Raw genomic sequence first — 22118 nt, forward strand, 5'->3', positions numbered from 1 at the left:
TTTTACAACATGTTGAAAAATCGCATTTTTTTTCGACATAGTATACTATGGCGTTTTTTTGCGCCAAAATTCATGATGATTTTTTTTTCAAAGAAAACCTTTCTGGAGTGTTTTTCACGGCCTACTTTACATTATTTCATCATATGGCACGTTTTTACAACATGTTGAAAAATCGCATTTTTTTTCGACATAGTATACTAAGGCGTTTTTTTGCGCCAAAATTCATGATGATTTTTTTTTCAAAGAAAACCTTTCTGGAGTGTTTTTCACGGCCTCCTTTACATTATTTCATCATATGGCACGTTTTTACAACATGTTGAAAAATCGCATTTTTTTTTCGACATAGTATACTATGGCGTTTTTTTGCGCCAAAATTCATGATGATTTTTTTTTTCAAAGAAAACCTTTCTGGAGTGTTTTTCACGGCCTCCTTTACATTATTTCATCATATGGCACGTTTTTACAACATGTTGAAAAATCACATTTTTTTTCGACATAGTATACTGTGGCGTTTTTTTGCGCCAAAATTCATGATGATTTTTTTTTCAAAGAAAACCTTTCTGGAGTGTTTTTCACGGCCTCCTTTACATTATTTCATCATATGGCACGTTTTTACAACATGTTGAAAAATCGCATTTTTTTTTCGACATAGTATACTATGGCGTTTTTTTGCGCCAAAATTCATGATGATTTTTTTTTCAAAGAAAACCTTTCTGGAGTGTTTTTCACGGCCTACTTTACATTATTTCATCATATGGCACGTTTTTACAACATGTTGAAAAATCGCATTTTTTTTCGACATAGTATACTATGGCGTTTTTTTGCGCCAAAATTCATGATGATTTTTTTTTCAAAGAAAACCTTTCTGGAGTGTTTTTCACGGCCTCCTTTACATTATTTCATCATATGGCACGTTTTTACAACATGTTGAAAAATCGCATTTTTTTTCGACATAGTATAGTAAGGCGTTTTTTTTGCGCCAAAATTCATGATGATTTTTTTTTCAAAGAAAACCTTTCTGGAGTGTTTTTCACGGCCTCCTTTACATTATTTCATCATATGGCACGTTTTTACAACATGTTGAAAAATCGCATTTTTTTTCGACATAGTATAGTAAGGCGTTTTTTTTGCGCCAAAATTCATGATGATTTTTTTTTCAAAGAAAACCTTTCTGGAGTGTTTTTCACGGCCTCCTTTACATTATTTCATCATATGGCACGTTTTTACAACATGTTGAAAAATCGCATTTTTTTTCGACATAGTATAGTAAGGCGTTTTTTTTGCGCCAAAATTCATGATGATTTTTTTTTCAAAGAAAACCTTTCTGGAGTGTTTTTCACGGCCTCCTTTACATTATTTCATCATATGGCACGTTTTTACAACATGTTGAAAAATCGCATTTTTTTTCGACATAGTATAGTAAGGCGTTTTTTTTGCGCCAAAATTCATGATGATTTTTTTTTCAAAGAAAACCTTTCTGGAGTGTTTTTCACGGCCTCCTTTACATTATTTCATCATATGGCACGTTTTTACAACATGTTGAAAAATCGCATTTTTTTTCGACATAGTATAGTAAGGCGTTTTTTTTGCGCCAAAATTCATGATGATTTTTTTTTCAAAGAAAACCTTTCTGGAGTGTTTTTCACGGCCTCCTTTACATTATTTCATCATATGGCACGTTTTTACAACATGTTGAAAAATCGCATTTTTTTTCGACATAGTATAGTAAGGCGTTTTTTTTGCGCCAAAATTCATGATGATTTTTTTTTCAAAGAAAACCTTTCTGGAGTGTTTTTCACGGCCTCCTTTACATTATTTCATCATATGGCACGTTTTTACAACATGTTGAAAAATCGCATTTTTTTTTCGACATAGTATAGTAAGGCGTTTTTTTTGCGCCAAAATTCATGATGATTTTTTTTTCAAAGAAAACCTTTCTGGAGTGTTTTTCACGGCCTCCTTTACATTATTTCATCATATGGCACGTTTTTACAACATGTTGAAAAATCGCATTTTTTTTCGACATAGTATAGTAAGGCGTTTTTTTTGCGCCAAAATTCATGATGATTTTTTTTTCAAAGAAAACCTTTCTGGAGTGTTTTTCACGGCCTCCTTTACATTATTTCATCATATGGCACGTTTTTACAACATGTTGAAAAATCGCATTTTTTTTTCGACATAGTATAGTAAGGCGTTTTTTTTGCGCCAAAATTCATGATGATTTTTTTTTCAAAGAAAACCTTTCTGGAGTGTTTTTCACGCCCTCCTTTACATTATTTCATCATATGGCACGTTTTTACAACATGTTGAAAAATCGCATTTTTTTTCGACATAGTATAGTAAGGCGTTTTTTTTGCGCCAAAATTCATGATGATTTTTTTTTCAAAGAAAACCTTTCTGGAGTGTTTTTCACGGCCTCCTTTACATTATTTCATCATATGGCACGTTTTTACAACATGTTGAAAAATCGCATTTTTTTTTCGACATAGTATAGTAAGGCGTTTTTTTTGCGCCAAAATTCATGATGATTTTTTTTTCAAAGAAAACCTTTCTGGAGTGTTTTTCACGGCCTCCTTTACATTATTTCATCATATGGCACGTTTTTACAACATGTTGAAAAATCGCATTTTTTTTCGACATAGTATACTATGGCGTTTTTTTGCGCCAAAATTCATGATGATTTTTTTTTCAAAGAAAACCTTTCTGGAGTGTTTTTCACGGCCTCCTTTACATTATTTCATCATATGGCACGTTTTTACAACATGTTGAAAAATCGCATTTTTTTTCGACATAGTATAGTAAGGCGTTTTTTTTGCGCCAAAATTCATGATGATTTTTTTTTCAAAGAAAACCTTTCTGGAGTGTTTTTCACGGCCTCCTTTACATTATTTCATCATATGGCACGTTTTTACAACATGTTGAAAAATCGCATTTTTTTTCGACATAGTATAGTAAGGCGTTTTTTTTGCGCCAAAATTCATGATGATTTTTTTTTCAAAGAAAACCTTTCTGGAGTGTTTTTCACGGCCTCCTTTACATTATTTCATCATATGGCACAGTTTTTACAACATGTTGAAAAATCGCATTTTTTTTTCGACATAGTATAGTAAGGCGTTTTTTTTGCGCCAAAATTCATGATGATTTTTTTTTCAAAGAAAACCTTTCTGGAGTGTTTTTCACGGCCTCCTTTACATTATTTCATCATATGGCACGTTTTTACAACATGTTGAAAAATCGCATTTTTTTTCGACATAGTATAGTAAGGCGTTTTTTTTGCGCCAAAATTCATGATGATTTTTTTTTCAAAGAAAACCTTTCTGGAGTGTTTTTCACGGCCTCCTTTACATTATTTCATCATATGGCACGTTTTTACAACATGTTAAAAAATTTCATTTTTTTTCGACATAGTATAGTAAGGCGTTTTTTTTGCGCCAAAATTCATGATGATTTTTTTTACTCTCCGCCCTGACTCCACCCAGACTCCGCCTTGGCTCCACCCATGTGGTGACTTCAGAAACTACGATGCCAAAGGGATGACGAAATTATGCCATTTTATCTGATCTGTAGCTCAGTGAGTTAAGGATTAGGCTTTGGAGCTGCAGGTCGCTGGTTCAAGACCAGACCCTTCTTAAATTTTCATCGAAATCCTGACAAAGACAAAGAAAGAATAATGCCCGTGGCGGGTCTTGAACCTGCGACCTTCCACTTCGTAGTCCCTCTTCTTATCCCCTGAGCTACTTGCTCAGATACTAAATCTTCTTTTTTTTTGCGCATTCATTATCTATTTATTCTCGTTTTCGAGTTTTTCTTTTAACTCGAGTCTCGTCTCAACCATTTTTCTCAGGAGGTTGGACTTCGGCCTTTGTGCTGGAGGGTTGAGCCCTCAGTTCCAAGACTTTCCAAAGCCTCCACACCTCCCGAAAAAAAAATATAAAAATAAAGCGTCTTGAGACAATTTGACCTGTAATTGGCATTATATAAATAAAACTGAATTTAAATTGTATGTATCTTATAACATTGGAGTAATTCAGCCATATATGTTGGAAAAGACATTTTCTTTGTCCATTAATCTGTTGATTGTTTTCTGCAGTAATTCATTTCTTGTTTTGGTTTATAAAATGTCAAACCCAAATATATTCAGTTTACTGTCATAAAAACCAAAAAGATTTACATTCATGATGCAGGAATCAGGCGGTTTTTCACTTTTCATCTTAGTTTAGTCAGAAAGATAGTTGATAATGTGTGAATTGTTGCAGCTTGTGAGCCGGAAAAGGTTTTAATCTTTGGGGCCGAGTGTCAGAAAACATTTAGAAACCAACATCAACAAAACACTCAACAAAGATTTGAACATCATTAAAGGGAAATCCAACTTTTGCATGACAATGTCTAATTAAAGAACATTTATTTCCAAAGTAAATGTGTTATATTCATCCTCTGGAGCTTTCTCTTCACATCATCTTCCACCTGGACTGCTTTGGTCGGGAGCACGTGCAACAAACATTTGAAAAACTGCACTTTAACATCAATGAATGACACTGAAGTTTAATCTCTACATAAATGAGACTGAATCTGGATGTGCTGCTCTGTCATTAACTCCTAAGTTTAGGTAAAGTTCAAACAAAAGAGGACAGTTCAGATAAGACTTGAGAATGAGCTTATTTTGAACAAACATCTCAGACTTTCTGAGCTTCAGCACCTACAGCAAGATATTTTAACAACAAGCAACTCAAGAGATCCACAAGTTGGAGAGAGTTAGCTTTAGCTGAGCCAAAGAACATGTGGGACGCTAACCTAGCAAACATTTCAGACTTTTCTCTGAATTCTGAGAAATAATTTCCTATTTAATGACAGAGCTACACATCTTAACTCAGTCTCATTAAAACAGACTCTAATTCAGTATCATCCATCCATATTAAAGTGCAGTTACCCAAAATGTTTGTTGCATGAGCTCCAACAAAACCTGTCCAGGTAGAAGGCCACTTTGACAAACAGGAAGTGGATGATTCCAAACCGATTTATAGAAGGGTGAACCGGACTGTACTAAGTGTGGTGGAGTATAGAGGGGTGTTTTGTGGGTTTTTAAGGCTGATAATGATTATTAGTGAGACATTTGGAGTAGATATTCATTTGCAGTCAATGAAAGTATTTAAAATCTTGGAGTTAAACTTACAAGAACACAAACTCTAACAGAAAACTTTGTTGATACATTTTTGTTTTGTTTACAGATGTTAAGTTAACCCTTTAACATCCTCACCAAGAAAAAGGCAATGAAAAAATTATTTCTTTATATTTCTTATCTCTTTGGGGCACTAATAACAACAATCAATGGGGTTTTTTTTTTATGAAGAGACCCAGCGATTTTTAAAATATTGACCTCTACCAAACGGTTGAGAAAAATTATTTTACCCTTTTAAATCTTTTTTTTTTTACATTTCAAATGACACATTTGTGTTCAGCAACTCCTTAGGCACCATATGTCAAAAGTATTACTTTACCTTTGAAAATCACAGCAAACAGAGGCCTCATGTGGAGTGATTTTGCTCGTGCTGACTTCCTGTGAGCAGACTAACTTGCTCTGCATGCTATTTCAAAACACAGCGACATCTACTGGACTTTTTTTTTGTATAATGTACCTAAGAGTGGTACCTAATGAGGGGTAGAAATGGCTGAAACAGGTGGACTTAAGTAAAACATGTTTTTTAATAAGATTTAGTGTTGAAAAATGACATTTTTCAACATAGTATACTATGGCGTTTTTTTTGCGCCAAAATTCATGATGATTTTTTTTTTCAAAGAAAACCTTTCTGGAGTGTTTTTCATGGCCTCCTTTACATTATTTCATCATATGGCACGTTTTAACAACATGTTAAAAAAATCACATTTTTTTTCGACATAGTATAGTAAGGCGTTTTTTTTGCGCCAAAATTCATGATGATTTTTTTTCAACGAGAACCTAAATGACAGACTAAATGACAGAAATCCACAACTGTAATTTTATTTCAGGACTCAGTTATTAAATGTCAAAACAATCAATGTGACTCTAAAAACTCAACAGCTTTACAACCTCTAAGATTCAAGTCTCCACAAGGATCCAAAATAAGTTGGACTTCTACATGAGAGCTTTAATTATTCTTCATCTGCTTCCTGAAAAGTTTGGTCAATAAAAAAGACAAAAACTGATATTTTCAGCTGAACTATAGACAGACTTTGTGATTTTTCTGCTCACATGCTGTGTTGTGTAAACTTACTCTTTCAAATAAATATCCTTCTAACCAGCGTTTGTCCTGTTTTTGTGTTGCTCCTTGGCGACCCTAGACAGCCGGGTCGTAATGTTTTTTGAGCAACACACCATACTATGACATTTTTACAATGATGGTTCTACTATGGAACCAGTTTGACATGTTCAGATGTTCTTTGTGTGAAAACTCAGAGATTTCAGGTATCAGAAGGTGGTTTTCAACTTTCTTTGTTAACTTTCTGCTTCAACTTTAAACTAAATTTCCTTGACTAAGCCAGCCCTCTGGACTTCCAGGAAGCTGTGTTCCTATTGGCTGTCCAGGTGGCTGCTTGGTGTTATCAGGAACACCTGAGCAGCTCAGTGTCTTCCTGCTTTATTTAGCTGCAGCCAAACATTTCCTCTGCTTCTTTTCACCACTGAACCAGGTTTGGCTCCATTGCTTTAATTTGTTCTTTAGGCGTTGGCTTGCAGCCTCCAGCAGTAAAATTGTCTTTAATGTGTTTCTTGGTGTGTTTTAGGGCTTTGTACTGGATAGTTGTCTTGGTAAATGAGGTTCTTTAGCCACAGTTAGCACATGGTGTGAATGTGTGCAGTGATTAGTGGATTTGGTACAGCTGAGTTGTGTCTTTATCTTGGCTGTAGTGAGTCTTTAGAGGTTTTTGGTCAGACACATTCTGTATTCTTGTTTGTGAACCAGTGTTGGTTGTCCAGAAGGTAAGAGTTTCTGTCCTGATTCTCTGTTCTTAGAGGTTCTCTGGTAGGCTGCAGGAGACTTTAGTGTTTGGGTTGTGCTAGTTTGGTTTTTGTACGGTTTCATTTGGACGACTAACTTGAGGCCCCTCCATGTGGTTTAGTGAGGTTTTCTGGAACAGTTCTCCAAAGCAACCTGCAGCAGAAGAGACTTTGAGAGTTTTTAGGAAGTTCTGGAGACCAGACTTTAGAGCAGCAGTTTGAGCAGGAGAAGGTGAGCTTCAGAGTAGAAATGAGATGGAAACCTTCTTGACCCGTGTGGTGAGGTCCTGTACCAAGAGTTTGAGCAGGTTGTGAAGAGTCTGTAGTTCTTTGGTCTGAAAGCACAAGAAGAGTCGACTCATTAAAGGAGAAAACAGGAGATATTGTTGGTTCTTCTGTCGCTCTGCAGTTTCCTTAGACTGAATATCAAGTTTATATTTTAAATGATTTACCATGTGAGCCCAAGAAGACTTCAATAAACTCCCTCCATGCCCTGGACACAACAAATTTTATTACGATGTTAAATCGTTTTTTTCTTTTCTTTTTTTTTTTTTTTTTTTTAAGTATGGTTTTGAGTTTTAGCATAGTTTTTTTTCTCTTTGCTTGTTTAGTTTTGTCATCTGTGTGAAAGGTGCTAAACAAATAAAGTTGAATTGATAAACTGAATAATTGACTAACTCATGATTGTGACAACAGAAGTATTTTCATTGTGATTTAAGGGTTTGTTTCATTTTTAAGGTTGAGGTTAAAATCTTGACAGGAAAAAAGATTAAAGAAATAAACTACATTTAAAAAAGCAATTAAATCAAAGGAAAAAACATTTAATACAATAAAACTTTTAAAAAGAAAATTAAACATTAAATACAATCAAATTATATTAATAATTAAACAGAAGATACAAAACATGTTATGAAATTAAACAATTTTTTAAACAAAATTATTAAACATTAGAGATGAAATATTTTAGATAATTAAACATTTAAAAATACAATTAAACAAGAATATTAAACATTTAAAAATACAAAACATTTAATGAGATTATTAGACCTTTAAAAAGACAAAACATTTAATCAAAAAATTAAATGTTTAATTAGAAAATTAAATCTTACAGACAATAAAACTTTAAATAGTAATTAAACAGAAAATACAATGAAACATTTAAAAAGAAAATTAAACATTAAAAGATGGTAAAACATTTAAAAAGAAAAACCTTAAAGATTTAATTGAAAAATTAAATATTGGGAAAGAAAAGGAAAATTTTCAAACAAGCCGATAAAACATTTGAAAAAGCATTAAAAAGACAAAACATTTCGAAATCAAATCAGACATTAGAAAAGAATAAAAGGCAAGAAAAGAGCAAAACTAAACATTTAAGAAGAATCAAACTAAAGACAAAACATTTGAAAGGACACCAGTTAGACTTTAGAAGATCAAATCACACAGAAGAGACAATGAAACGATCAAAAAGAGCAAAAACAGATAAAGGTTTTAAAGTGGTTTTTTTTTTCGACATAGTATAGTAAGGGTTTTTTTGCGCCAAAATTCATGAGGATTTTTTTTTTCAAAGAAAACCTTTCTGGAGTGTTTTTCACGGCCTCCTTTACATTATTTCATCATATGGCACGTTTTTACATGTTGAAAAATCGCATTTTTTTTCGACATCGTATACTATGGCGTTTTTTTGCGCCAAAATTCATGATGATTTTTTTTTCAACGAGAACCTAAATGACAGACTAAATGACAGAAATCCACAACTGTAATTTTATTTCAGGACTCAGGTATTAAATGTCAAAACAATCAATGTGACTCTAAAAACTCAACAGCTTTACAAACTCTAAGATTAAACTCTCCACAAGGATCCAAAATAAGTTGGACTTCTACATGAGAGCTTTAATTATTCTTCATCTACTTCCTGAAAAGTTTGGTCAATAAAAAAGACAAAAACTGATATTTTCAGCTGAACTAAAGACAGACTTTGTGATTTTTCTGCTCACATGTTGTGTTGTTGTAAACTTACTCTTTCAAATAAATATCCGCCTAACCCCCTGGAAACCAGCGTTTGTCCTGTTTTTGTGTTGCTCCTTGGCGACCCTAGACAGCCGGGTCGTAATGTTTTTTGAGCAACACACCATACTATGACGTTTTTACAATGATGGTTCTAATATGAAACCAGTTTGACATGTTCAGGCGTTCTTTGTGTGAAAACTCAGAGATTTCAGGGATCAGAAGGTGGTTTTCAACTTTCTTTGTTAACTTTCTGCTTCAACTTTAAATTAAATTTCCTTCACTAACCCAGCCCTCTGGACTTCCAGGTGGCTGTGTTCCTATTGGCTGTCCAGGTGGCTGTGTTCCTATTGGCTGTCCAGGTGGCTGCTTGGTGTTATCAGGAACACCTGAGCAGCTCAGTGTCTTCCTGCTTTATGTAGCTGCAGACAAACATTTCCTCTGCTTCTGTTCACCACTGAACCGGGTTTGGCTCCATTGCTTTAGTTTGTTCTTTAGGCGTTGGCTTGCAGCTTCCAGCAGTAAAATCATCTTTAATGTGTTTCTTGGTGTGTTTTAGGGCTTTGTACTGGATAGTTGTCTTGGTAAATGTGGTTCTTTAGCCACAGTTGGCACATGGTGCTAATGTGTGCAGTGATTAGTGGATTTGGTGCAGCTGAGTTGTGTCTTTATCTTGGCTGTAGTGAGTCTTCAGAGGTTTTTGGTCAGACACATTCTGTATTCTTGTTTGAGAACCAGCGTTGGTTGTCCAGAAGGTAAGAGTTCCTGTCCTGATTCTCTGTTCTTAGAGGTTCTCTGGTAGGCTGCAGGAGACTTTAGTGTTTGGGTTGTGCTAGTTTGGTTTTTGTACAGTTTCATTTGGACGACTAACTTGAGGCCCCTCCATGTGGTTTAGTGAGGTTTTCTGGAACAGTTCTACAAAGCAACCTGCAGCAGAAGAGACTTTGAGAGTTTTTAGGAAGTTCTGGAGACCAGACTTTAGAGCAGAAGAAACATTTGTCAGCAGTTTGAGCAGGAGAAGGTGAGCTTCAGAGTAGAAATGAGATGGAAACCTTCTTGACCCGTGTGGTGAGGTCCTGTACCAAGAGTTTGAGCAGGTTGTGAAGAGTCTGTAGTTCTTTGGTCTGAAAGCACAAGAAGAGTCGACTCATTAAAGGAGAAAACAGGAGATATTGTTGGTTCTTCTGTCGCTCTGCAGTTTCCTTAGACTGAATATCAAGTTTATATTTTAAATGATTTCCCATGTGAGCCCAAGAAGACTTCAATAAACTCCCTCCATGCCCTGGACACAACACATTTTATTACGATGTTAAATCGTTTTTTTCTTTTCTTTTTTTTTTTAAGTATGGTTTTGAGTTTTAATCATAGTTTTAGCATAGTTTTTTTCTCTTTGCTTGTTTAGTTTTGTAATCTGTGTGAAAGGTGCAAAACAAATAAAGTTGAATTGATAAACTGAATAATTGACTAACTCATGATTGTGACAACAGAAGTATTTTCATTGTGATTTAAGGGTTTGTTTCATTTTTAAGGTTGAGGTTAAAATCTTGACAGGAAAAAAAGATTAAAGAAATAAACTACATTTAAAAAAAGCAATTAAATCAAAGGAAAAAAACATTTAATACAATAAAACTTTTAAAAAGAAAATTAAACATGAAATACAATCAAATTATATTAATAATTAAACAGAAGATACAAAACTTGTAATTATGAAATTAAACAATTTTTAAAACAAAATTATTAAACATTAGAGATGAAATGTTTTAGATAATTAAACATTTAAAAAATACAATTAAACAAGAATATTAAACATTTAAAAAATACAAAACATTTAATTAGATTATTAGACCTTTAAAAAGACAAAACATTTAATTAAAAAATTAAATGTTTAATTAGAAAATTAAATCTTACAGACAAAACTTTAAATAGTAATTAAACAGAAAATACAATGAAGCATTTAAAAAGAAAATTAAACATTAAAAGATGGTAAAACATTTAAAAAGAAAAACCTTAAAGATTTAATTGAAAAATTAAATATTGGGAAAGAAAAGGAAAATTTTCAAACAAGCCGATAAAACATTTGAAAAAGCATTAAAAAGACAAAACATTTCGAAATCAAATCAGACATTAGAAAAGAATAAAAGGCAAGAAAAGAGCAAAACTAAACATTTAAGAAGAATCAAAATAACCATTTAAAAAGAATCAAACTAAAGACAAAACATTTGAAAGGACACCAGTTAGACTTTAGAAGATCAAATTAAACAGAAGAGACAATAAAACGATCAAAAAGAGCAAAAACAGATAAAGGTTTTAAAGTGTTTTCTAGTCTGAAATGAAAACATCAAGTTGTTTCTTCAAACATTTCCTCTTTCTATGTTCTTGGTTTGATTGTGCACAGATTTACTAATAACTCATTCAAGAAAACTGCCTTCCAGATAAAGTCTACTAGTAGTTGAAGGCACTGATCAAACTAATGTTACCTTCTGATCTCCATAATCTTTACTGTTGAGTGAAGAGAATCAAAGTTTGTTGAGGATTTCCAAAAAAGCCACAGGTGAAGGTCTGAGAAGAACTCAGATGGATGGTCTAAATGTGAAATCATGACTCATGGTCACAAGTTTTAAGGCTTCTGTTAACCAGAAAGTTCAAACTAACAGAGAAGTACTGAGAAACTATTAAAATTTCAGTCCTCAGACTGTCTGAAGGTTCAAACTAACAGAGAACTACTCAGGAACTTTGAGGATTTCAGTCCTCAGACTGTCGAAAGGATCAAACTAACAGAGAAGTACTCAAGAACTTTCAGGTTTTCAGTCCTCGAACTGTGGAAAGGTTCAAACTGACAGAGAACTACTGAGAAACTTTCAAAACATCAGTCCTCAGACTGTCGGAAGGTTCAAACTAACAGAGAACTACTCAGGAACTTAGAAGATATCAGTCCTTGGACTGTCTGAAAGTTCAATCTAACAGTGATCTACTGTGGGACTTAGAAAATTTCAGCCCTCAGACTGTGTGAAAGCTCAGGTCCTGAGGACTCGGGAGGTGTGGAGGCTTTGGAAAGTCTTGGAACTGAGGGTTCCACCCTCCAGCACAAAGGCTGAAGTCCAACCTCCTGAGAAAAACGGTCGAGTCGAGACTCGAGTTAAAAAAAAAAACTCGAAAATGAGAAAAAATAGATGATAAATGCGCAAAAAACAGAAGATTTAGTATCTGAGCGAGTAGCTCAGGGGGATAAGAAGACAGACTACCAAGCGGAGGGTCGCAGGTTCAAGACCCGCCACAGGCATTATTCTTTCTTTGTCTTTGTCAGGATTTCAATGAAAATTTAAGAAGTGTCTGGTCTTGAACCAGCGACCTGCAGCTCCACAGGCAAATCCTTAACTCACTGAGCTACAGATCAGATAAAAAAACATAATTTCGTCGTCCCTTTGGCATCGTAGTTTCTGAAGTGACCACATGGGTGGAGCCAAGGCGGAGTCTGGGTGGAGTCAGGGCGGAGAGTAGGTGGGGAGGTGGGTGGTGGCCTCCCCCCTCTACTCCCCCACCTCCCACCACACCTTCCCCCGCCCCACGAGTTCCTCGAGTCTCCACGAGTTCTTCGAGTCTCCACGGGCTTTCCCCAGTTTCTGGAGTTTCCACCAAGTCCGAGGCAGAGAAGGCAGAGAAGAGGTGTTGACATCGGCCAGGATGGAATGACTTTTTACAGTGACTAGAAGGAAGACCACTAGAAGAGCAGGTCTTTAACCACCATCCATAAAATCCATGGAGTCAGTTCCAGAGAAATGAAGGGAGGTCAACTTTTATCAACCTCCATCCAGATGTTCAACTTGATATCTTTACTTGGAGATTTTTAGCACCACAAATTTTTAGTGTCACACTTTATTATCATTTATTAGGACTTTAATGGAATCCACCAGCAGATTTACTTTTTGTTGACAAACTTTATTCTTGTCATCGTGGGACTGCAGTATTTAAAACTCTTCCTTCGATTTGACCTCATGTTTATTAGTTTTAGTGGAGAAAGTAATTTTAGTTTTCAATTAGTCTCTTAAAAAACAAATAATAAATTGGATTAGTCAAGAGGTTTAAATTTCTTACTTTGTCATATTTTAAATATGACAAAAAATATAAAAATAAAGCATCTTGAGACAATTTGACCTGTAATTGGCATTATATAAATAAAACTGAATTTAAATTGTATGTATCTTGTAACGTTGGAGTAATTCAGCCATATATGTTGGAAAAGACATTTTCTTTGTCCATTAATCTGTTGATTGTTTTCTGCAGTAATTCATTTCTTGTTTTGGTTTATAAAATGTCAAACCCAAATATATTCAGTTTACTGTCATAAAAAACAAAAAGATTTACATTCATGATGCAGGAATCAGGCTGTTTTTCACTTTTTATCTTAGTTTAGTCAGAAAGATAGTTGATAGTGTGTGAATTGTTGCAGCTTGTGAGCCGGAAAAGGTTTTAATCTTTGGGGCCGAGTGTCAGAAAACATTTAGAAACCAACATCAACAAAACACTCAACAAAGATTTGAACATCCTTAAAGGGAAATCCAACTTTTGCATGACAATGTCTAATTAAAGGACATTTATTTCCAACGTAAATGTGTTATATTCATCCTCTGGAGCTTTCTCTTCACATCGTCTTCCACCTGGACTGCTTTGGTCTGGAGCATGTGCAACAAACATTTGAAAAACTGCACTTTAACATCAATGAATGACACTGAAGTTTAATCTCTACATAAATGAGACTGAGTCTAGATGTGCTGCTCTGTCATTAACTCCTAAGTTTAGGGAAAGTTCAAACAAAAGAGGACAGTTCAGATAAGACTTGAGAATGAGCTTATTTTGAACAAACATCTCAGACTTTCTGAGCTTCAGCACCTACAGCAAGATATTTTAACAACAAGCAACTCAAGAGATCCAGAAGTTGGAGAGTTAGCTTTAGCTGAGCCAAAGAACATGTGGGACGCTAACCTAGCAAACATTTCAGACTTTTCTCTGTGAATTCTGAGAAATAATTTCCTATTTAATGACAGAGCTACACATCTTAACTCAGTCTCATTAAAACAGACTCTAATTCAGTATCATCCATCCATATTAAAATGCAGTTACCCAAAATGTTTGTTGCATGAGCTCCAACAAAACCTGTCCAGGTAGAAGGCCACTTTGACAAACAGGAAGTGGATGATTCCAAACCGATTTATAGAAGGGTGAACCGGACTGTACTAAGTGTGGTGGGGTATAGAGGGGTGTTTTGTGGGTTTTTAAGACTGATAATGATTATTAGTGAGACATTTGGAGTAGATATTCATTTGCAGTAAATGAAAGTATTTAAAATCTTGGAGTTTTTGTTTTGTTTACAGATGTTAAGTTAACCCTTTAACATCCTCACCAAGAAAAAGGCAATGAAAAAATTATTTCTTCATGTTTCTTCTCTCTTTGGGGCACTAATAACAACAATCAATGGGGTTTTTTTTTATGAAGAGACCCAGCGATTTTTAAAATATTGACCTCTACCAAATGGTTGAGAAAAATTATTTTACCCTTTTAAATCTTTTTTTTTTTTTTTTACATTTCAAATGACACATTTGTGTTCAGCAACTCCTTAGGCACCATAATATGTCAAAAGTATTACTTTACCTTTGAAAATCTCAGCAAACAGAGGCCTCATGTGGAGTGATTTTGCTCGTGCTGACTTCCTGTGAGCAGACTAACTTGCTCTGCATGCTATTTCAAAACACAGTGACATCTACTGGACTATTTTTGTATAATGTACCTTAGAGTGGTACCTAATGAGGGGTAGAGATGGCTGAAACAGGTGGACTTAAGTAAAACATATTTTTCAATAAGATTTAGTGTTGAAAAATGACATTTTTTGACATATGGCGTTTTTTTTGCGCCAAAACTCATGATTTTTTTTTTCAACGAGAACCTAAATGACAGACTAAATGACAGAAATCCACAACTGTAATTTTATTTCAGGACTCAGTTATTAAATGTCAAAACAATCAATGTGACTCTAAAAACTCAACAGCTTTACAACCTCTAAGATTCAAGTCTCCACAAGGATCCAAAATAAGTTGGACTTCTACATGAGAGCTTTAATTATTCTTCATCTGCTTCCTGAAAAGTTTGGTCAATAAAAAAGACAAAAACTGATATTTTCAGCTGAACTATAGACAGACTTTGTGATTTTTCTGCTCACATGCTGTGTTGTGTAAACTTACTCTTTCAAATAAATATCCTTCTAACCAGCGTTTGTCCTGTTTTTGTGTTGCTCCTTGGCGACCCTAGACAGCCGGGTCGTAATGTTTTTTGAGCAACACACCATACTATGACATTTTTACAATGATGGTTCTACTATGGAACCAGTTTGACATGTTCAGATGTTCTTTGTGTGAAAACTCAGAGATTTCAGGTATCAGAAGGTGGTTTTCAACTTTCTTTGTTAACTTTCTGCTTCAACTTTAAACTAAATTTCCTTGACTAAGCCAGCCCTCTGGACTTCCAGGAAGCAAAATCGCATTTTTTTTTGACATAGTAAGGCGTGTTTTTTGCGCCAAAATTCATGATGATTTTTTTTTTTTTCAAAGAAAACCTTTCTGGAGTGTTTTTCATGGCCTCCTTTACATTATTTCATCATATGGCACATTTTTACATGTTGAAAAATTGCATTTTTTTTCGACATAGTATACTATAGCATTTTTTTTGCGCCAAAATTCATGATGATTTTTTTTTTTTTTTTCAAAGAAAACCTTTCTGGAGTGTTTTTCACGGCTTCCTTTACATTATTTCATCCTATGGCACGTCTCAAGCAAGCATAAGTTATGGCAACTGGACTAACCTCGTGTGAGTCGAAAACATTTCACCTCTCATCCAAGAGGCTTCTTCAGTTCTGAAAGCCTGGTGGGGAGTACCAGATATTTATCCACCAGGAGGGTGGTGGCAAAGACTGGTGGTGAGACTTATCATGACCTGGATGACTGAGAACATCCACAGATTTATCCTATGGCACATTTTTACATGTTGAAAAATCACATTTTTTTTCGACATAGTATACTATGGCGTTTTTTTTGCGCCAAAATTCATGATGATTTTTTTTTTCAAAGAAAACCTTTCTGGAGTGTTTTTCACAGCCTCCTTTACATTATTTCATCATATGGCACGTTGTCCAAAATGTGACAAAATCGTCATAGGTTAGTATGTCATCCAAAATGTGACAAAAAAGTCATAGTTTAGTATGTAGTCCATAATGTGGGAAAAAATGTCATAGTTTAGTATGTCGTCCAAAATGTCACTAAAACGTCATAGTTTAGTATGTCGTCCAAAATGTGACAAAAATGTCACAGTTTAGTATGTCGTCCAAAATGTGGGAAAAAACGTCATAGTTTAGTATGTTGTCCAAAATGTGGGAAAAAACGTCATAACTTAGTATGTTGTCCAGCAAAGGGAAATAAGTGCCCAGGTAGCTCAGCTGGTTGAGAGGGTGACTCATAAACAGGACTACGTCAGACGCACAGGTTGGATTCCAGCTCATGGCCTTTTACTGCAGGTCTTCCCTGCTTACAGTAACAGTTTATTATGTTGTCTAAAATGGGGTAAAAATGTCCTAGTTTAGTAGGTCGTCCAAAATGTCCATAAAACGTGATAGTTTCATATGTTGTGCAAAATGTGACCAAAATGTCATAGTTTAGTATGTGGTCCACAATATCACTAAAACTTTATAGTTTAGTATGTCATCCAAATTGTGTAAAAAACGTCATAGTTTAGTATGTCGTCCAAAATGTGACCAAAATGTCATAGTTTAGAATGCGGTCCAATCCGTCACTAAAACATCGTAGTTTACAAAATTACAAAAAAGAGACACAAAACAACTCCAAAGAGATTCAAAACAACTAAAATCAGACAACATGAATACAATTACAAGCAAAATTACAAGAGACACAAACCATACCAAGAGACATAAGATAACTACAATCAGACAGAAAATGACAATCAGAAAAAAAATATTAAAATAGACACAAAACAACTGCACTGAGACACAAAACAACTACAATCAGACACAAAAAGACAATGGGAGAAAAAATGGACGGGAAATGGGTGACAGAAGACTGCTATGGAGAGACAAACATCCACAAAGAGAAGCAAACAAAGCAACAATAAAAACACTGCAAACAAAAAACTAAATCATTAACAAGGCCAGAGTTTACAGAGAACAGTCATAAAACTACAATAAAGGTACACAGACGACTACTACTACTACTACTACTACTACTACTACTACTACTACTACTACTACTACTAGAGACTACTACGAAATGAGCACAGATGTAATATGACTACAGAGTGATTTAAGACAACCACAAGTAGACAGAAAATTAATACAAAGACACAAAACATTTACAATGAGAGGTCAAACAATGAGGCAACATAACAATCAGAGATGTAAAATGAGCACAAACACAAAACTACAACAAATAGACGCACAAAGAGACACAAAACTTCCACAGATGCAAAATGACAACAAAGAAACATGAAACAACTGAAAGAGAAACAAAACGTCTGGTAACAAGTAATTTAAGTTGTTCATTGACTTTATCATCACAGGTTGTTTAGAAGTCAGTCCTCATCTGAAAGGCAACTTAGACCAGAATAACGTGAAAACTTGAAACCTGCATTGCACAAACCAGTGATGTAGTAGAAAGCAGAGGCTAATCTCTTAAAATGAAGTGGTATATTTATAGATTTGAGGATTTTTCAATAAAATTCTAATTAAAACTGTATTTTTACACATCTTTGAACATGATTGGAAGGGATTCATGCTGTTCGTTAAACCAGTGCTTTAAACTTGAGATGCATTTTTATGATTTTTTTTACTCTGCCAGTGAACGCGGCAGAGTTATGTGACGATCGGCTTATGTTTGTCCATCTGTCTTTCTGTTTTGGCAGTGGTGCCTCTTTATAGTCTGGATCCATGGATTTGTTAAAGATTTCTGTATCACCGTGAGATAGCGGCACGTAGTCACCGTAACTATGACAACAAGTGAACACTACATCACATGATTGTGATCCTACTAAAAATCAGCCACTGCGGACTTATCAGGACTAATCCGTTGTAAATGATACAAGGAACAATTGATTAAGTGGTGGGGGTGTTTTCTGGGTCCATCAATTCCTGCCGCCTGCTACATATTTAGGTCACGTGATTCGGTATCCGTACATAACGTACACATGCATAACACACGCCTGTGCTCAATGCAAGGTCATTTTTTTTGTGGGTACATCTATATTAAATGGACACATTCTATGGTGCCGTGATTTCTGATCATCAATAACTAATAAAAAATTGCTGCATTTCTACAAAAACATGCTGCATTTCTGACAATGACATATGGGGGTATGAACGGCCTTGGCAGAGTATTGCGCTCTCTGAGTGCTTTTCCAGTTTCCCCTGTTGACACCAAGAAATTCAAAATAGTTTCATTGTTCTGTAAGCCTTTGTGACGTGATATGATCCTAAACTTGATACTGATAAAGCACTAAAGCCTCGTTGACCTTTTCAGATTTGCACTAAACTGACTCACCGGTATTAATTCAGTTTTTATTTTTGTTCTTTACTTATTCCCAAGACTGTTTCATGCCAGCAGCTGAAAGAATAAAGCCAAAACTGTCTTTCATACCATTGAAATAGGCTACATCTAAGCAACACATTCAGTGGAATACACCATTGCAGTAACAGTCAGACCTATGGCTATATAATGAATCCATGTAACTTTATACTATGAATATTTTCAGTTACAGGCTCTTGAAGTACATGGAGGTGGGTCCAAATTTCCCACTTTTCAGTGGACTTTTCTCATCATTTCTGAGCCTCATAACTTGATCAGTACAGCAGAAAAACATGTCATTATCAGGGCTGAAAAACACATCTGTAAAAACTGCAACAAATGAGCACCAGTATTATGGGATGATCATAGTTTGAACAGCAAAACTGCAGCAATTTAATGCCAATGACAGTAGGCCATTGAGACAAGCATCGATATCCTGGATGTGTTTCTGTTTTCTGATAATTCACCAGAAAAAAACTTTAAAAAGTGCATCTTGGGTAAACTTTTAATAGTCATCTTGTAGCCATAATTCCATCTGTTATAGAAAAAAAACTCATGCTTAACAATATCAAGATTCGGGGTTTAGATTATGACACCTGGACTGTTTTTCAGTCCTGAAAAATTTTGTGTCTATCACTGTACTGATGAATTAAATATTCATAGTATGATGGTAAAACTTTGCATGCTTCATGAAATATACCAAATTTATTGTACTTTAAAAAAATCTGCTTATTCTGAGAAGGACAGGTGGAAACTTTTTTCAGATTAGGTTGATTTTATATGGAATAATCCTGTGGAGGTTTCAATCCCTACTGAGAAAATGTTAAAATGATAAACGAAGATAGTCGCCACATTTTGAACTTAGCTCATCTACTAGAAGGTACTGTTTTCTTTGCTTTGTTTTACGGTAAATGGAGCCCAAAAACTGAATTATCTAGATGTTACGTTTCCTAAATGTATACTTTCTGGAAAACTCTGCAGTGCAGTCCATATATCACATTAACAAAATGAACTGTTCCATATGAGCTGTCAGTGTGAACTGATTCTGTGTGATTTTTTGTTTTTTTTTAGCATCCACAGTGTCACAGTGTGATATCCAATGAAGCGTATTTCTACCTTGTGACAGGTGTCGGACTTCCCGGAGGAGCAGCTTTTGGTTGCTGTGTTCCCAGGAGTTCCAACAGCTGCTGAACTCTTCCTGCTACCTCACAAGAACCAATCAGAGGCCAAGAAAAAGAGCGAGGAGGAGCTGGAGCGGGTATGACTGACTGTGGCTCAATTTGAAGAGCCCATATTCTGCTCATGTACAGGTTTATAGTTGTATTGTTGGGGTCCACTAGAATATGTTTACATGATTTACATGCAGGCAGCTGCACAGTGGCTTGGCGATTAGCACTTTCGCCTCGCAGCTAGAAGATCCCCGGTTCGCGTGCCTACCCTTCTACATGTAGTTTGCATGTGCTCCGGCTTCCTCTCACAGTCCAAAAACATGTTCATGTTAATTGGTAACTCTAAATTGTCTCTATGTGTGAATACAAGTGTGATTGTTTATCTGCATATGTAGCCATGTGACAGACTAGCAACCTGTCCAGGGTGTCCCCTGCCTTCACCCTAAGTCTGCTGGGATAGAGTCCAGCCCCCAACCCTAATGAGGATTAAGCGGTGTATAGATAATAGATGGATTTACATGCACCTCTGTCTAAAACACTTTGTTTTAGCAAGAGTTTACAAAAAGGACACTTTGCTGCATTTGTTTTACCCTCTACCTTTACAAGTCTACAGGGCCTGATGCCAAGAAGTGGCATGATGCTTCCACCACCATGCTTCATGGTGGGGATGGTGTGATGATGTGCAGTGTCCACTAAACACAGCATCTAGTCTGATGGACACAACACCATTTTTCAGTCTCATTAGACCAAAGAAACTTCTTCCAGTTAACTCACCCTAACTTTACCCTCCCATGTTTTCTGGTGAACTCTTGTTGTTAATATGTCTTCATGGTGTATTTATATCGAGGGCACAGATTCACCAGAGACTGGACCTTCCAGATAAGGTGCCTTTACACTGTAATCATTCAAGACTCATTCGCTGCACTCTGTGACATTCACTGTGTGACTTCTAGCACCAATCATTTATTTTACCTTTTAGATTTTTAATTAGACATTACTTGGTAGAAATCTGTTTTCACTTTGACACAAATGAGTCTTTTTTTGGTCAATTCTTGTAAGAAAAAAGCATCCAAGTTAAATTAACAATGATGTAATGTTGAAAAGCGTTCAAAGGGGTATTTTTTAAAAGGCATTTTAACATGCTGTTACATAGGGCTGGGTGATACAGCTGAAATATGTATCATGATAAAATGTTAAATTTCAGTTGATACTGATCATTATTGATCATTTTCATGATATAAAGACCATGTAAAGATCAGGAGAATAAAGATTTAAGTTTATTTTAACCTCTTCAGACCCTTCATAAAGGAGCACAGGCAATAATTTTAATGTGTAAACCAACTATGAAAAACACACGTTATTATATTTGAAGACATACATGAAGCTAAATAAGGGTAAAGTAAGGATCTCAACTTTATAAAACTAAATAAATAAATACTGAAAGCAAATACACCTGGAGATGCACAAAGGGTGACCTACCTAGTAACACTGGACTTGGACCCCAACATCAACACTGTCAGGATCCATGTGTTCTTGAGGCCTAATAACTCCTTTTAGTGTTGAGTTTGAGCTTTGAAAGTTTTCACAAAAGTGCTTTAACACTTGACAGAAAGCAGAATATGAGCTCTTTAACAAAATGTTCATCAAATTGTATCATTGTACCTGCAAAACTGTAAACCTTGTTATTTGTGTTTAATAGGCATCTGACATAATCGTCAGTGCGCTGAACCAAAACCTGGTGGAGTTTGAGCTGAAGCCTGGCGTAAGGGTGATCGTGTACAACACACAGTTAACACTGGGTAAGAAACAAACATTTACTGTCAATACTGTCATTAACTTATCAATCACAATATTAACTCCCAGGGGTAATTTAATTACGCCCGAGCATTTTCTTGTTTCTCATTTTGAGGTGGCAAGAAACAGAAGTATAATGACCATGGTTTGACAACAAGAATTTTTCTTTGGTTCACCAATTAAAATTCCTGTCAGCCCGCCTCCATCCCAAGCAAAAGGACATAAGAGAGTGAGGGAGGGAGTTTGATTTTAAGTGGAGCTCCTTGAGACGAGGGATCTTTTATGCCCGCCATCAAAGGCTGAACATCTGTTCTATTTCTTTTACAGCCATCCAACCACAAAATGAGTGTTACACTGAGTATAATTATGTTGATTATTTAGTCCTTGAGAAAGAACAGTGTACAATTTGAGGGCAGAAGCAGAATTCAGAATTGCTTGAGAAGTCAACAACATTGTTCAGCTCTTAACTGCCTGGGAGTCAGAAGGCTGGGTGACATTCGAGACCTTCTCTTGGCAGAAATAGCAAATTGCTATTCTTGAGCATCAAATCAGTGCTGATTCGTGGTG

At 35.4% G+C, this 22118-nt stretch overlaps 1 protein-coding gene across 1 annotated transcript in view; it reads left to right on the plus strand.

Annotated features, from left to right (window-relative positions):
• The window catches only part of sorcs3a (sortilin related VPS10 domain containing receptor 3a), a 314018-nt gene that overhangs the window by 279306 nt on the left and 12594 nt on the right, over positions 1 to 22118 (plus strand). The window contains exons 23-24 of the mRNA XM_055010019.1: positions 19715 to 19846; positions 21457 to 21556. Of these exons, the coding sequence (XP_054865994.1) occupies positions 19715 to 19846; positions 21457 to 21556 (232 nt within the window). The remainder of the gene's footprint in view (positions 1 to 19714; positions 19847 to 21456; positions 21557 to 22118) is intronic.

Source organism: Amphiprion ocellaris, chromosome 4 (genome assembly GCF_022539595.1).
Source record: "Amphiprion ocellaris isolate individual 3 ecotype Okinawa chromosome 4, ASM2253959v1, whole genome shotgun sequence".
Taxonomy (NCBI): domain Eukaryota; kingdom Metazoa; phylum Chordata; class Actinopteri; family Pomacentridae; genus Amphiprion; species Amphiprion ocellaris.